Raw genomic sequence first — 16,110 nt, 5'->3', positions numbered from 1 at the left:
AGGAAGGGCAAATATTTACACTCTTGGGAACAAACTCAGGTTAAAAAGAAGTTAAAAGGCTTGCCCAAAGTCAATTATAGCAAATAAGGGGAAGAATTGGATTTAGAATTCGGGTCATTTGATTCTTATTCCAGTGATCTTTCTACTGTGCCCAAACAGAACATTTCTAAAGTGTTCACTCTATTTGGATATTGGATACTAGACAGTGTCGGGCTCCTTGTTAAAGGGTTTTGACCTCATCCGGGGTTAATGGCAAGTTGCTGGAAGGTTTTGTGCCAGGGAATGCTATGTTTCAGTAATGCCTGATGGAACAAATCTGGCAGTGAGGTGTAGGATGCATCAGCAGAACAGACACCTGGTGGTGGGGAGGGGTTAGAAAATGAGAACAATTAGCTTCAAACAGAAACACAACTTTTGATACGCATTCAATCACATGCTGAGAAAGTGATTTCCCTTCAGGTCTCCATACCCTATTCTGTTTGTATTTAGGAGAAGTTCTCAGTTTGTCAGTATATTTTTAACATGTTTCAAATACTCTCTCTCTCTTTTTTTTGAAACGGACCCAGGCTGCAGTGCAATGGCACGATCTCCACTCACCGCAACCACCACCTCCTTGTCCCCAAACAAGCTTTTTGAGCTTTATTTCCACCATTCTTTCCATGTCATGCATCTTAGTTCTTTGCTTCTGTAGTTCGCCCTGCCTGGAATGTTCTTCTTCTCCTCTTTACCAGTGAAAATTACAGTCAGGGACACTGAACAAGAAAGGTCAATACTTATTTTTCAGTTCTCCTTCGGAGCCCTCTACTTCCAACATTCCTTTTCCTTTAAGATAAAGGAAAGGCAAAGACGTATAAGTAAGGCACAAAGGAAAAGGGAAGAACACTGAAAACACAATTTAGGAATTTAGTAAAATATGAAAAGGAAACAATAAAACTCAAACTTAAACCTCCCGAGTAGCTGGGATTACAGGCATGCGCCACCACACCTGGCTAATTTTTGTATTTTTAGTAGAGACAGGGTTTCACCACGTTGGCCAGGCTGGTCTTGAACTCCTGACCTCAAGTGATCTGCCTGCCATCACCTTCCAAAGTTCTGGGATTACAGGCATGAGCCACCTCACCTGGCATTTTGACTACTCTCTAATCTCCCTTTTGAACAAAGAAAAAATAGGACTCAGGCTGAAAACATTTGTAAAAATTGCATCTTGCTAAAACTGAATTACATTGTTTTCTGTTCACTCTGTTTTTATGGTTACTTTCTACTTATGACAAGTAGGATTGATTTATCATTTATTGTAATTACAGAGAGTTTACTGTACGTCTTAGTAAAAAAGTCAAATTAAGGAAAAATATACCTAAGACAAGTGGTATGCCTCTATGGAGAAATTATATAAGTGTGTATTCTAATGACTAGAGTTTGGGAAATTATGGTCTTTGAGAGTATTGCAATAGGAGTAATAAAGGTTCAGACCAGAGTGGGATATTGGTAATAGGTAACGACAAGAAAAGAAGGCTCTGATAGATGTTTTAAGGGAGTTAAAGGAGAGGAAAACTGTTGTTTCTTTGAGGGTATTTTCTGCCTCATTTCTCAGGATGGTTTTGACCGTAACAGTGAAAAATAAAAAAGTCTTATACAGTGGAAGGAATTTATTACCTCATATATCAAGAAGCCCTGAGGTAGGCTGGCTCCAGGAATGCTTAAGTGAGTAGCTCATTGACATCACTAAACACTTTGCTTCCATCGATCTTCCAGCCTCGCCAAAAAGGGTTGTCCTCATGACTTCAAGACAGCTGATATGGTGCCAGGAATCTCATTATGGACATACGATGTTCTCAGTGCAAGAACAAGACATCTCTTCTTGAGCTGAAGAGTGAGGGATGAAGCAAACTTTCCCTGAAGGCACCTCCACCAAAATATTTTTCTTCAAGATTTGTTGGACAAAAATACATCACATATTCATGCATAAACCAATCACTGCAAAGGGGAATCAAATTAGCATACCTAACAAAAACTAATGAGGATTTATTCTCTGAGCTGGGGAGATCTTTTCGCTGAAGAATGGAGTTCTCAAGATAATAGGGGCTCTGCTAACAAATATGGTTGGTAGGCAGTCAACCATGTCTTCGACCAGCTCCTATGGAGAGCTGCAGGTGTTCTCTGGATACCAGTGGTTCTGAAATTCTTCAAATTCACCCTTGAACATAAGTGGCAAATTCTTGAGACTTGTAGTTTTATTTCTGAGAATGTTACTTAGCTCTTCTTTCCATGTGTTGGGTTAAGGCAGAACGAAATACTTCTGTTGCAAAATCAACTTCTGGTTTAGTGATGCACATTGAGGGTGCAATGCGAAATGTCTGAGGAGACACCGGAAAATAAGAAAACAAATAATCAGAGAATGAAATATGATTTCGAGGAAATACACTAAACTAAAAATCCAAAACCTTGTGTTTCGGACATTTCTCATGTTCCTCTTGGTTTGGCTCCTCCTCCCTCCCCAATGCTGGATCCAGGCCATTCACCCTCCAGTCTCCACACAAACCCTTGTACAATTTGGCTCTGCCCCTTTTCCTTTTTGTCACAAATTTACCTCCTGGCCCTTCTACACCTTCACTGAAGTCTTAGGCCCCTCTCTATACTCCATTTCTGCCCAGGGTGACTTCCATGTCCATATGTGCAACCCAGCAAACTCGCTTCTCACTGCCCTTATTGCCACAACTCCCAGAATCTTTATGTCCGCCCCTCTGCATCCATTCACACCCATGACCAATGCCATGAGTCTCCTCGTCACCAGGAATAACTCAATTTCTGATCCCCACTACAGCTCTCCTTTTCATGAAAACTTCAGAATCCTCACTCACCCATTGTCTTCAGGTCTATTGCTCCACTCAGGTCTCCTCTTTCCTTTCCACCCAGCTCAGAACACAGAATTGACTGAAGTAGGCTTGCACTTGCTCCTCATTTTCCTTGCATTTCTACCCTTCTGCTGCACCCACACAGTCAATCCCAGCCCTAATAAAAGATTTTATTAAGTGGCTTTTCTCCAATCTAGATGGCTGAGAAGAGTTAGAGAAAAATCACTCAACTAGGCTGAGCGATATGCTAGATATTCGGGGTCTCCAACTTCTGTGGGTCCCTCCAACTTTTCTTGTTCACTGTCCTTTCTCAATCTAAACCTTTATCATTCCTCTCAATTTCCTTACTCAACTCCTGTGCCTCTCCCTCTATTTCATAGACAATCAGGCCTCATACTTCTCAGAAAATGGAAGCTGCCAGGCAAGATAAACTTGTTTGCTCTTACATCCATTGCTATAACCTTACCTGAAGGCTCAGAGAACAAGATATATTTGCTGTTCAACTCCAAATTGTCCACCTATGCCCTTGACCCTGGATTCTCCCATCACTTTCACAGGAAACACCCCTTCAACTTCTCCTTAGCCTATAAACAAACAGGCTTAAAGCTCTCATAATCCCAATTTAGACCACACCAAATACAAATCTGTGTTGACCACCTTGTCCCCTATGGCTACCTCACAAATGCTTTCTTCCTGCTTTTAGCCACAGCATTAAAAACACCGTTTGGTGCTTACTGGCCATTATTTATCACTTTGCCCTTCCCCCATTCACATCTCAATTGGCTGCAGTCTGACTTCTGCTGCATCAACTACTCTACTAAAGTTACCCGCAAGTGTGGAATCCACTGGGCATCTTCCAGCCCTCATCCTCTGTGGCCTTCTCTGCACTTGACTCTGGAATTCCCCACCCCACTTCCTGAACCTCTCCCGTCTCTTTCTTCCATGACTTCACACTCTTCTTACTCTCTTCATACCTATCCATGCTTTCTGCCTCTACCTGGGCAGCTTTTTTCTTCTCTTACCCTTTATTATTATTATTTGTTATTATTATTATTATTTGAGACAGAGTTTCGCTCTGTTGCCCAGGCTGGAGTGCAGTGGCACGATCTCGGCTCACTGCAACCTCTGCCTCCCAGGTTCACACAATTCTCCTGCCTCAGCTTCCTGTGTATCTGGGATTACAGGTGCGTGCCACCACACTCAGCTAATTTTCTATATTTTTGGTAGAAACAGGGTTTCACCATGCTGGCTAGGCTGCTCTCAAACTCCTGACCTCAAGTTATCTGCCCACCTCGTCCTCCCAAAGTGCTGAGATCACAGGTGTGAGCCACCACTCCTGGCCTCTCCTGCCCTTTAAATGTCAGTGTTGTGCAGGTTTGTATCTTCATCTCACTGAGCTTCTTACCTAGACATTAGACTTCCTGGGAGATTTCCTCATCTTACCATGTAAATGCTGATGACCCACAAAGCATGATCTTTATTCATTTCCTCCGAGCTACAGACTTCTGCAGATGGTCCCTGACAGGATTTTTTTTGACTTTGCAATGATTTGAAGGCGATACACATTAGTAGAAATTGTACATCAAGTATCTATACAGTCTTTTCGTTTTTCACTTTCAGTACACTATTCAATAAATTACGTGAGATACTCAACATTTTATTATAAAATAGGCTTTATTACATGATTTGGCTCAACCGTAGGCAAATGCAAGTGTTCTGAGCACATTTAAGGTATGCTGGCTAAGCTAAGATGTACAGTTAGTTAGGTGCATTAAATGCATTTTTGACTTAAATTATTCTCAATTTAAGAGGGGTTTATCAGGATGTAACCCCACTGTAAGTCAAGAAGCATCTGTAGATAGAGTGAGATGTTCATGAACAGCTTGAATGGAGCAAGCTCAAAGCTGGACTCATTCTTGCCCGCTCCCAACCAACATGAGAGCTTCTTCCTCAACTCTCTCTTGTTCTTCATATCCACATTCTGTGCATTTTCCAGGATTATCCTCAGAATGTCTCCTCTACCTTTACTACCACAGCTCAAGTTCAAACAGCATCCTTGGCTCCCAGAGGGACCCCTTGTCTCCAGTCTTGTCCCCTTAGATTTGTCCTCCTCAGAGGACAGATTCTGAAACCAGACTGCCTGAGTTTGGATCCTGGTTCTGTCATTACTTAACCTCTCTGTGTGTCTTTTCCTTTATCTGTAAAATAAGGATAATAATAGTACTTATTTCATAGGCTTGTTGGGAGCATTATATGAGTCAGTTCATGCAAAGTGTTAGGACAGTACCCGACAAGCAGGAACGGCTTCATACCAGCTCCACTGACCACCTCAAGCCTTTGCACCAGCCACATCTGTGTGGTGCAATGTGGTGTGCAAAATCAGTCATTTGTACTCTGCCATGTTTCATGCACATTTTGGTTGTTTATCTCATTATTTAAGATTCTGCTAGCCTGAAAGCCTGGCCTGGAAATCCCTTCTCTCTCTCCCTTGAATACCTTTTAAAAAATATTTATAGATGAGCTTACTACATTGTATTGTAATTTTCTATGTATTTGCCTTCTCTCCCACCAGCTCCATGAAGGAAGGACCAGATCTTATTTATCACCATATTAGGTTGGCGCAAAAGTAATTACAGTTTTTGCAATTAAAAAAAAATCACAAAAACTGCAATTACTTTTACACCAACCTAATAGTTTCAGTTTCCAGAATAACACCTGTTGCTTAGCACATAACAAATTTTGCCAAATAACAAAGGAAGAGCTAAGCAAGTACACAAGTATCTCATGTCTCTATAAATTGCATGTCTTAGGATTCATAATCATTAAATTATGCTATCTGATTTGTACAGAAAAATATTTATGACTAGGACTAGAAAAAAAATCACGGACTAGAAAAAAAAATCACGGAGCACATCCCAGCAAAAGTGCTCATTCCGGTTTTGTTGTTTGAGCTGGGAGAACTTTAAGTCTGTTTTGTTTAAAGGGGAAGTTGGGGAAAAGTTGAAGATGCAAGAAAACTTGGGTATGTTTCCTTGAGTGAAGGTGGAGGGAGCTTGGAGAAACAAGCACACAGATGGAAGATCTAGATTTCAACAGGAGAAATGTCTCATTTCTGGAACCTTCAGGGAAGGAGGTGCTATGATCTGGACATTTGTGCCTCTACCCCTTGACTTCCTATGTTGGAACCCTAACTCCTAAGGTGATGGTCTTGCAAAGTGGGGCCTTTGGGAAGTGATTAGGTCAGGAGGGCACAGCCCATGAAGGCCCAGGGAGTTCTCTTGCCCCTTCTGCCATATGAGGTCACAGCTGAAAGATGGCTGCCTAGAAAGAGCGCCCTCACCAGACACTGAACTTGCTGGCACCTTGATCTTGGACTTCTCTGCCTCCAGAACTATGAGGAATGAATTTCTATGATGTATAAGCCACCCAGTCTATGGCACTTTATGACAGCAGGCTGGGGGGGACTAACACGGGGGAAAGAATAAATGTGGGGACCGATGAGTTTATATAGAGGTTTTGCCTGATAGTTTCAATTTTATCTGAGAAGTATGAGGCAAGAAGTAGGTATTTCAGTATCCACTGAAATTGTGAGAGGCAGGGATGGAGCAGGGAAACTGGGAAGGATGAGGCATGTTTAAAATGGGAAAGAAAGTTGACAAAGGACAGGACAAATTAGGGAGGAGCAGATGTTACCTTCTCTCTTAAGTCTCTGCCCTGGAGCCCATTCCTGGGGAGGGGCCTGTTGCTGTGAGGGATTGAGGGGCAGCTCACTTCACTCACGGCAGCAGCAGCCCTAGGGCAGTGCGTGCAGGGCAAGCCAGGGTTCCCACTGTGGAGCTGGGCGTGGCTTTTCAAGGAAGGGAGTGAGGAGAGCTCCACTCGCTGAATCTCCCAGCCTAAGGGTGAGGGACACCGGCTGTGGCTGATTTTGAGTTGGGCATTGGGGGCTATGCCCAGGTGGTCCTCCATCTCTCCAACAGGCGTCACCCGGGCCTGCTAATGCTGTTGGGTTGCTCCCGGCCACAGAGGCCACTAAGGCTTAGCAGGGTCACCAAGTCAGAACCCAGGGCTGAGCTAAGAACGGCCAGAATTGCTTTCACAGGGACTAGGATTAATTTTACAGGAGACAAATTATTTATAGCATGACTGTGATGTTTCTTATCATCCATATTGTAAATTGTCTGCTTTGACCATCCTGTGTCTGCCTCTATCTTTACCACAGAGCCGCGACTACCAAACTATTTTCACTCAGCGCCCCCTCGTGGCCCGATAGGTGCACTGTCCCCGCCTTTTTTTTTTTTTTGCATACCCGAGCTTCATCCCTAGATGACATGTGGCTGGGTACCCCGGCACAGTTGTGAAGAAACTGTGACCAGCACTAGGAAACCAGAGAGACTCCTACCTAGAGCGATAGGTAAAGACCAGTCTTTCTCTTACCTGAGAAAAAATGCCGCCTCTGCCAACGAGGAGCCCCATGTGCTTGCAGTCCTCATGGATCTGATTCACTTCTTCACGGGGGAGAGGTCGGCGGCTCATCTGTAAATATATTTTTAGAAAGCTTTCTATTTGGTGTTGGAATGGTTACAGGAATTATTTCCAAGAGAAGAAAAAGGAAAAACCCTCCAGCCATCAATGCCCCTCTTTTTTTCTCTCTCTCCCTCTTTCTCTCTGTCCTCTCCTTCCCCTGTAATTAAATAAAGTTGCTAATTGCTGAACCAGATTTTTGGAGGATGTTATTAAAAATGTTTGTTTTTAATCCCAATTCATCCCAAATTCCCAAAAGACAAAATGAAGTTCTGTGCGGATAGTCAGTGAATCTTAGCTTTGCTAATGGCTGCCTTGGGAGTCTGGTTTCTTAATAGCTAAATTTGGAGTCTGTTTTACGTGGAAATTCTCCTTAACTTTTCACTTTGTTCTGCCCATGGAAAGGGCTCATTTCAAAGGCCACGAAATGGCTTAGAAGTTGCGCAAAGGCACCAGCAGCCTGAGCTTTCCCTGGGCAGCGCGGTGGGACAGCTGAGGAGCTAATTTCTCTGCTTGCAGGACTTGCTCTTTCTCCCCCCAAGACTGCATCCTCCAGGGTTAGGAAAGGTAAGTGCTTCCAGGAGCCGAGAGGCTGTTCAGATCCCCGGCCATCCAAAGCAGGTCCCCTCCCTGTGGGGTCAGACATTGAACTGACTTGCATCCTTTCTGTGCATCTCCTGTCTTCCCAGTCTGTGAGTACAAATGTCTCCCTCTGACTTAGTCATGTTATACCTGAGAGCATATCTGCATTACCTGGAAGGCTTTCAGACGACAGATATTTGGGCCTCATGCTAGGCCAATCGAATTAGAATGTTTGAAGTAGGGCTTAGGCATCTGCATTTTTAAAATGGTCCTCAGGTGCCAGGGCTAAGCACTGCTCTAATTTTTCCACGATGAGCGCTGAGGCCTGTTGCTGCCACTGGTCTCTTGTTTCTCCATAGCCCAGCCTCACTGAGCTTCTGCACCGGGCTGGCTCTCCGGTTTTAGATGCATAAGACATGAGCTCTGGGTCAGCCCTTGCGATCCTCGTGAGGTAGGCGGGGCCTCTCCAGTGTGCCCAGCTTCATTACATCCTCCGCACTTCCTACCCACCCTCGCTCTGGGCTTTGCCATCCACTTCCTTCTTCCCACCAACCCCAGATCCAACTCTTTCCCCAATCCTCTATTTCTTGTAATAAGAAGGGACCTCCTAGAGAGATATGCTCATTTTAGTCTGTCTTAAAGCCTTAAGATAAGCAAAATACATATTCAAACTTTCAGACTATTGGATCAGAAAGGAACTGAGGGAGAGGGAAGGACTAGAATATTCTCATTGACCCCAAAATGCTATCATGCATTCCTGCTTATGATTGATTGGAAAGGGTCAATGAAAATAATTTAGGGCTAAACTGTGAGAACTAGAAGGGCATTAAATATGATTCGAGAGGCCAGAGGGACCAGAGAGTAATCTGGAGGGAAGGTTGAATTGGGGGTTCAGTTCTTTTGTTGTTGTTGTTGTTTTGATTTTTGAGTCAGAGTCTCACTCATTTGCCCAGGCTGCAGTGCAGTGGTGCAATCTCAGCTCACTGCAACCTCTGTCTTCTGGGCTCAACTGATTCGCCTGCCTCAGTCTCTCGAGTAAGTGGGATTACAGCCACCTGCCACCACACCTGGCTAATTTTTGTATTTTTAATAGAGATGGGGTTTCACTATGTTGGCCAGGCTGGTCTCGAACTCCTGACCTCAAGTGATCCACCTCAGCCTCCCAAAGTGCTGGGATTACAGGTGTGAGTCACCATGCCTGGGCCAACATGACAGTTTTGAATGGGTGGAGTCTGTGTGGCTTCACCCAGCCTTGCTCTGGGCCAGCACCCTCTTGGCTCCCTTGCCCATTTTATTCCTCCCTGGCCTCAACTGCTATGGCTAATTGAACATCTTGTATGCCTTCTTCAGGGAAAAAAGCAGAGTCTGAAACTCTACTGAGGCTAAAGCCATAGCACAGCCTGCTGAGGCCCTTGTGCCCATGCCTATGCCCCAACTACTTGATAATGAAGTGGGCATGCTAGTAATTCAAGTTCTTGATGAGTGTATAATGGAGCATCATGTTTATCTCTTTTGGTGAATCTATATTTAAAGAATTGTAAACTTAATATTTGAAAATAATTCAAATGTTCTGGAAGTGCATAAAGTAAAACCAGAACATTTCTCCACTTCCTATCCTATTCCAAGGGACACCTCCTATTAACAATTTGGTGCGAACCAGATACTTTTTCTACGCATGTAAATACATCTATATGCATGTTTAAAAAAATAAGTCATTTTATAATGTCTGGCAATTTCCTTTTAATAATATATAGTATATTCCATGTCAGTATATTTGGACCTAGTCTTCTTAAAGGTTACCTAGTATCTCATTGCAGTAATTTGCTCAATCTCCTAATGTTGAGCATTTAGGTTGTTTCCATTTTTTCATGGTTATAAACAATGCTGCAAATATTCCTATTCATACATATTTTTAGACACTTTTGAAAGTATTTCTTTGGGACACACTTCTAGAAATTGCCAGGTATGTTAGCCCATTCTTGTGTTGCTGCAAAGGAATACCTGAGACTGGGTAATTCATAAAGAAAAGAGGTTTAATTGGCTCACAGTTCTACAGACTGTACAAGCATGGCTCCAGCACCCGCTTCTAGTGAGGGCCTCAGGAAACTTACAATCACGGCGGAAGGCAAAGGGTGAGCAGATGGGTCATGTGGTGAGAGCAGGAGCAAGAGAGGGAGTGAGGAGGTGCCACACATTTTTAAACAACCAGATCTCACATGAAGTCACTCATCGCCAAGCCACAGATGAGTTATCTGCCCCCATGATCCAAACACCTCCCACTGGCTCCACCTCCAACACTGGGGATTACATTCCAATCTGAGATTTGGAGGCGACACGTATTCAAACCATATCACCACGTAAAAATGTATAGACATTTAAAATTTGGAGAGCTACAGACAAATTGCTGTCCAAAGGGCTGTACCTCCTTACCAACAGAATATGAGAGTACCTATCCTGGGTGATGCTGGGCAGCATTATAGCAAAATTCTTGGGTGTTATAACTATGTGAATGTGGCATGATGTGTTGCAGGGGCCTGAAATTAATCGACAAACACAAAGCACTCACCATCTATATGTTTCCTGGTCTCAAAAGTGTAAACTTATGTAGGAAAATAGGACATTTATACATAAAAAGTGAGTAAACAAATACAGATTAAGTGACACAGACTGAATGTCTGTGTCCCTCAAAATTCATACATTGAAACCTAATATCCAAAGTGAAGGCATAATATTTGGAGGTGGGACATTTGAGAGGTGATTAGGTTACAAGAGTGGAACCCTCATGAATGAGATCAGTATCCTCATAAAAGAGGCCCCGGAAAGCTCTTTTGCCTCATTTACCATGTGAGGGCACAGCAAGAAGGCACCATCTATGAACCAGAAAGTGGGCCCTCGTCGGACACCAGGTCAACCTGCTCCTTGTTCTTGGACTTTCCAGTCTCCAGAACCATGAGGAATACATTTCTGTTGTTTATAAGACATCCAATGTATAGAACTTTGCTATAGCAGCCTGAATGGACTAATATAGTGGGAAAGATCTTTTCAAAGCAGTTCCTTAGACAGTGAGTACAAGAAGAATTCTCTGAAGGGTGGATCTCTTGGATAGAGCAGAAGCAAAGGCAAGCTTTAAGGAGATGCGATGGAGAGCTTGATCTTGAAAAAGACTAGGATTTCCATAGGTAGATATAGAGGGGAAAATACCATGTTCCATGGTTGAGGAAAAGTTTGAGTGGCATTTGGATTTGGAGAGTGAATGGCATTGAGCGCACAGTGAGTAGAATTAGGGGATGTAGGAGCTGGGATTTAAATCCAGGTGGTCTGCCCTTAGAGCCCATGCTTATATTAACAAATGGTTCAGCGAAGAGAAAAAGAGCCCCTTCTATAGATACTACTTTATAACCTCGCTCTAGTTTGGATATTTGACCCTCCAAACCTCAAATGGAAGTTTGATCCCCAGTGTTGGAGGTGGGTCCTAAAGAGAAGTGCTTGGGTGGTGAGGGCAGATCCCTCATGAATGTCTTGTGCTGTCCTCTCCATAATGAGTTCTCATTCCATTAGTTCCTTCTAGAGCTGGTTGTTGGAAAAAGCCTGGCACCTACCCACCCCTTCCTTCTTGCTTTCCCCTTCTCTCTCTCATCATGTGATCTCTGCATATGCCAGCTCCTCTTCCCCTTCCACCATGAACAGAAGCAGTCTGAGACCCTCATCAGATGCAGATGCTAGTGTCATGCTTCCTGTACAGTCTGAAGAAACATGAGCCAAATAAACATCTTTTCTTTAGAAATTACCCAGCCTCAGATATTCCTTTATAGAAACACAAATGGACTAAGAAAAACCTGTTTTATTGTTTCCACGATATAGCTTGCACATATTTCCATGTCACATATATATCTATGCCATTATAGTGGGGAGATGCCATAAGCTAGCTTGTTTTGTATGAATGGTCATCTGGGAGGGGGATTCTGGTGTTTTACTAAGACAAAGTTGTGATGAACATCTTTGTTCATCTGACTTTAAGCACACAGAGGTTGGGTTCGGAACAGAGAAAACGGAAGAACTCCTCCTCTCTCATTGGGCTTTCCTCTCTCGAGTCTACACTTTGAGGAGTATAGACAGCTTTGAGGGAACCCCTTGGGTGGCGATTATGGTGAACTCTTCTGAGCCTTGCAATAACTCTTGTACTTGTCCACACACTTAAATACATTATAGCTTGTTAGAAGTTCTCCATTGTAGAAAGCAAGTTGGGGTCAAAACAAATAAATAAATAAATAAAATGACCCGTGAGCTGGGGATCTTAGTCTCATATTACCCTTTGTTTACTTTCCTGGTGTCTTTCCTTGGCTTTCAAATCTTATTTAAACATCCCAGCTTTGCACTGGCTCTGACATGTGGTATGAATTGAAGAGACTTATACCCATGTCTGGTCTAAAGAGTAAAAAATGGAGCATCAGTACTTCTAAAGTAGAATGGTGGTAAGACCAAAGAGCTAGAAATTGCTAGGGAGAGCTGGATCCCTGTGGACATGAGGTTAGTCTGGCTACTCCTCCCTTCTGCCAAGATTCTCCTGCTCTTCTCAGGCTTTGATTTTATGGAGGAAAGGCACAATTTCCTATGGGCATTTACTATAGGGGCTGCAGTAGAAACAAAGGGAAAGATTTGAGAGATATGGCAGAGAAGGGATCAATGGATCTTGATGCTGGAAACAAGGGAAGAGGAGGAGTCAGATGATTTTGTGGTACGGAGGCTGAGTAATTGGAAGAATGGTGGAGGGTGAGAAACAAATAGTGATCTTGGGAGAAATATCTGGTTTGGGGGAGGATGCTAAGTTCAATTGTTGTTATGATGAGTTAGAGGTCTCAGTGGGCAACATTCCTCCCTGGTTACTTGGGAGGTTGAAATCCATTCACAAGTAAGTAAGCATGCAAACAAACAAAAAACTCAACGTAAGCCAGGCACGGTGGCTCACGCCTGTAATCCCAGTACTTCAAGAGACCACGATGGGCAGATCACTTGAGGTCAGGAGTTTGAGACCAGCCTGGGAAACATGGCAAAATCCTGTCTCTACAGGTGCGTGCCTGTAATCCCAGCTACCCGGGAGGCTGAGGATCGAGAATAGCTTGAACCTAGAAGGCGGAGGTTGCAGTGAGCCAAGATAGCACCACTGCACTCCAGCCTGGGTGACAGAGTGTGACTCTGTCTCAACAACAACAAAAACAACCCCTAATATATATTTAACTTCCTCACCCCAAACCTTCACCATAACCTTTCCTGGCCCTTCTTTCTTACTTCCTTCTGTTTCTCCCCAAATAATTTCCTCCCTTCCCTGTATTTCTAAGTATTCAGTCATTGCCTATGCTCTTTGCCTAGGATGGCAAGGATAATGTTGGTTTCTTTTCCCAAATGTTCTCCCTCATCCCTCTAGAATTCTTGGTGATCTGCCAACATTTTGTTCATACTCAACACTCTCTACTAATCTCTAAAGGGCTTTGCTGAAAGCTTGCTGTTTGTATGTGCTCTCTCCCTGAGAGTAAACGAAGTTTAGCTAATGTTTCCTCCTATATCTCCCGCTGGCCCAAGCAGCTGCAGAGAGAGGAGCAGATCAGCACCTACCTTATCCTGCACCATTTCTATGCCTATCATGAGGCCTTTGCCTCGAACGTCTCCAACAATTTCAAACTCATCCCTCAGCTTAGCAAATTTTAGTAACATGTAGGTCCCAACTTCTTGACTGTTTTCCTGTAGATTTTCTTCTTTAATCACCTGTTGAGAGAAAGCCCCAAATGATCTCACATGGCAGAAGTTTTAAGACTGACTAAGAATCGTGGAGAAGTCATCGGACACGGCCCTCTTGTAACCTAACCAAACAGAATCCAGAACAAGTCTAGTGTGACCACAAGGACTACAAAAAGATTTGTTGTAAGGAGAGAAGAAAAGTCTTAGGGGAGGGGATATGCTTCTGCCCCCAACTCCCTCACCTTCGGAGGTGGCTAAGAATTTAGGAAAGAATAGGCCAGGTGTGGTGGCTCACACCTGTAATCCCAGTATTTTGGGAGACCAAGGCGGGCGGATCACAAGGTTAGGAGTTCGAGACCAGCCTGACCAATAGGGTGAAACCCCGTCTCTGCTTAAAAAAAAAAATACAAAAATTAGCTGGGCTCGGTGGTGGGCTCCTGTAATCTCAGTTACTCAGGAGGCTGAGGCAGGAGAATCACTTGAACCTGGGAGGTGGAGGTTGCAGTGAGCCAAGATGGCGCCACTGCACTCCAGCCTGGGTGACAGACGACACTTTGCCTCAAAAAAACAAACAAAAAATAGTTTAGAATAGAATAAAAGGTGTGTCTCAATGCAGTTGAAAATGTAGATTCTAAAATCCCAAGGCTTGTTATTGTCAGGTTTTGCTGAGAACTGGGATATAGTCATGAATAGGATGAATGCTCTGAGGAAAGAAATCTCACAGGTGCTTTCCCTGCTGGAAGATGGTGACCTTTGCTCAGCAGTCCTCAGCCAAACGTGGGCTCTCATGGCCCAAGCAACCTGGTCTGGGGCTCTGGCCTCTTTGGCTGAGCCCAGAGCCAGGGCACTAGAAGATATAAAATGATTTTTATCTCAGTTCTACTTACAGCAAACACCTGGGGTTCTTGACAAGACACATGAAAAATACTGTATTTTTATTTAGCTGACAATACTTGCATGACTCCAGGCAAACCTTGTTATTTTTAAAGACCTATTTGTTCACCTAAACCTTCTCTACCTTCTAAATTGGTTGAGGTAACAAAGCACTTTTTAAAAGAAGTTGGCAATGTCAGCTCATGTTTGTAATACCAGCACTTTGGGAGGCTGAGGTGGGTGGATCACTTGAGGTTCGGAGTTTGAGACTAGCTGGCCAACATGGTGAAACCCCATCTCTACCAAAAATATAAAAATTAGGTGGGCATGGCGGTGCATGCCTGTAATTCCAGTTACTTAGGAGACTGAGGCATGAGAATCTCTTGAACCCAGGAGACAGAGGTTGCAGTTAGCCATGGTTGTGTCCCTGCACTCCAGTCTGGGTGACAGAGGAAGAATCTTTCTCAAAAAAAAAAAAAAAAAAAAAAATTGGCAATGTCCACAAAGTCAAATAAATGACATATTCCTACCCATACTTTCTCATCTCATGATTTGATTGTTTTCGAAAATAACTATTTAATTAGCAAGGGCAGCATTTACTTATTTATTTTTGTTTAAAAATACTTTTAAATTTCATTTTTTTGGAATAGGTAAATCAAGTTCATGGTCAAAAATCAGTGAGTGTAACTGCTGGTGGGACTGTAAAATCGGTACAACCTCAGTGGAAAACAGTATGGAGATTTCTCAAAGAACTAAAAGTGGGTCTACCCTTTGGTCCAGCCATCCCACTTCTGGGTATTTTCTCAAAGGAAGAAAAGTCATTATAGCAAAAAGACACCTGCACATGTATGCTTATTGTAGTACAACTCACAATTGCAAAGATACGGAACCAACCTAAGAACCCATCAATTGATGAGTGGATAAAGAAAATGCGGTGTGTATACACACACAAACACACACACACAGACACACACACACACCCCCCATGGAATACTACTCGGCCATAAAAAAGAAAATAATGTCTTTTGGAGCAACTAATAAGTGTTCTCACTTATAGGTAGGAGCTAAGCTATGGATACACAATCGACATTGGAGACCCAGAAGGGGAGAAGGTGGGAGGGGGGTGAGGGATGAAAAATTCCATATTGTGTACAATGTATACCACTTGGGTGACAGTGCACTAAAGTCTCAGACTTTGCCACTATACAATTCATCCATGTAACCAAACCTACTTGTATCCCAAAAGCTATTGAAATAAATAAATATATATACATATATAAATATATATGTGTGTGTATATATATAAATATCAGCAAGCACAAAAGTACATACAGCAGAGTGACTCTTGCTGACCCCTGGCCCCCAGCCACCTAGTTTTCCTCCTCACAAAAAAACACTGTCATTTACTTCTTAGACATTCTTTCAGAAATTTGTTATAGTTCTTTAAGCACATGATATTAGGCATGTTAGCAAGAATATAAAAAATAAATCTTTTTTTAAACAGATGTGATCCCAGGCTAAATCAATGGTGTAGGGCTGAACAGCT

The 16,110-nt window shown here is 43.1% G+C and overlaps 1 protein-coding gene across 3 annotated transcripts in view; it reads right to left on the bottom strand.

Annotated features, from left to right (window-relative positions):
* Positions 1–1,992: 1,992 nt before the first annotated feature.
* The window catches only part of LOC105473059 (alanine--glyoxylate aminotransferase 2), a 45,783-nt gene continuing 31,665 nt past the window's right edge, over positions 1,993–16,110 (bottom strand). For all 3 annotated transcript variants that reach the window (XM_011726663.2, XM_071099025.1, XM_011726666.3), the window contains exons 12-14: positions 13,569–13,718; positions 7,290–7,388; positions 1,993–2,354 (exon numbers count right to left, since the gene is read on the bottom strand). In XM_011726663.2, the coding sequence (XP_011724965.2) occupies positions 2,247–2,354; positions 7,290–7,388; positions 13,569–13,718 (357 nt within the window). In that variant the 3' untranslated portion in view covers positions 1,993–2,246. The remainder of the gene's footprint in view (positions 2,355–7,289; positions 7,389–13,568; positions 13,719–16,110) is intronic.

This window comes from Macaca nemestrina, chromosome 6, assembly GCF_043159975.1.
Source record: "Macaca nemestrina isolate mMacNem1 chromosome 6, mMacNem.hap1, whole genome shotgun sequence".
NCBI classification, from domain to species: domain Eukaryota; kingdom Metazoa; phylum Chordata; class Mammalia; order Primates; family Cercopithecidae; genus Macaca; species Macaca nemestrina.
Note: the sequence above shows the minus strand (reverse complement) of the source record. Positions and strands in the feature narration are given on the sequence as shown.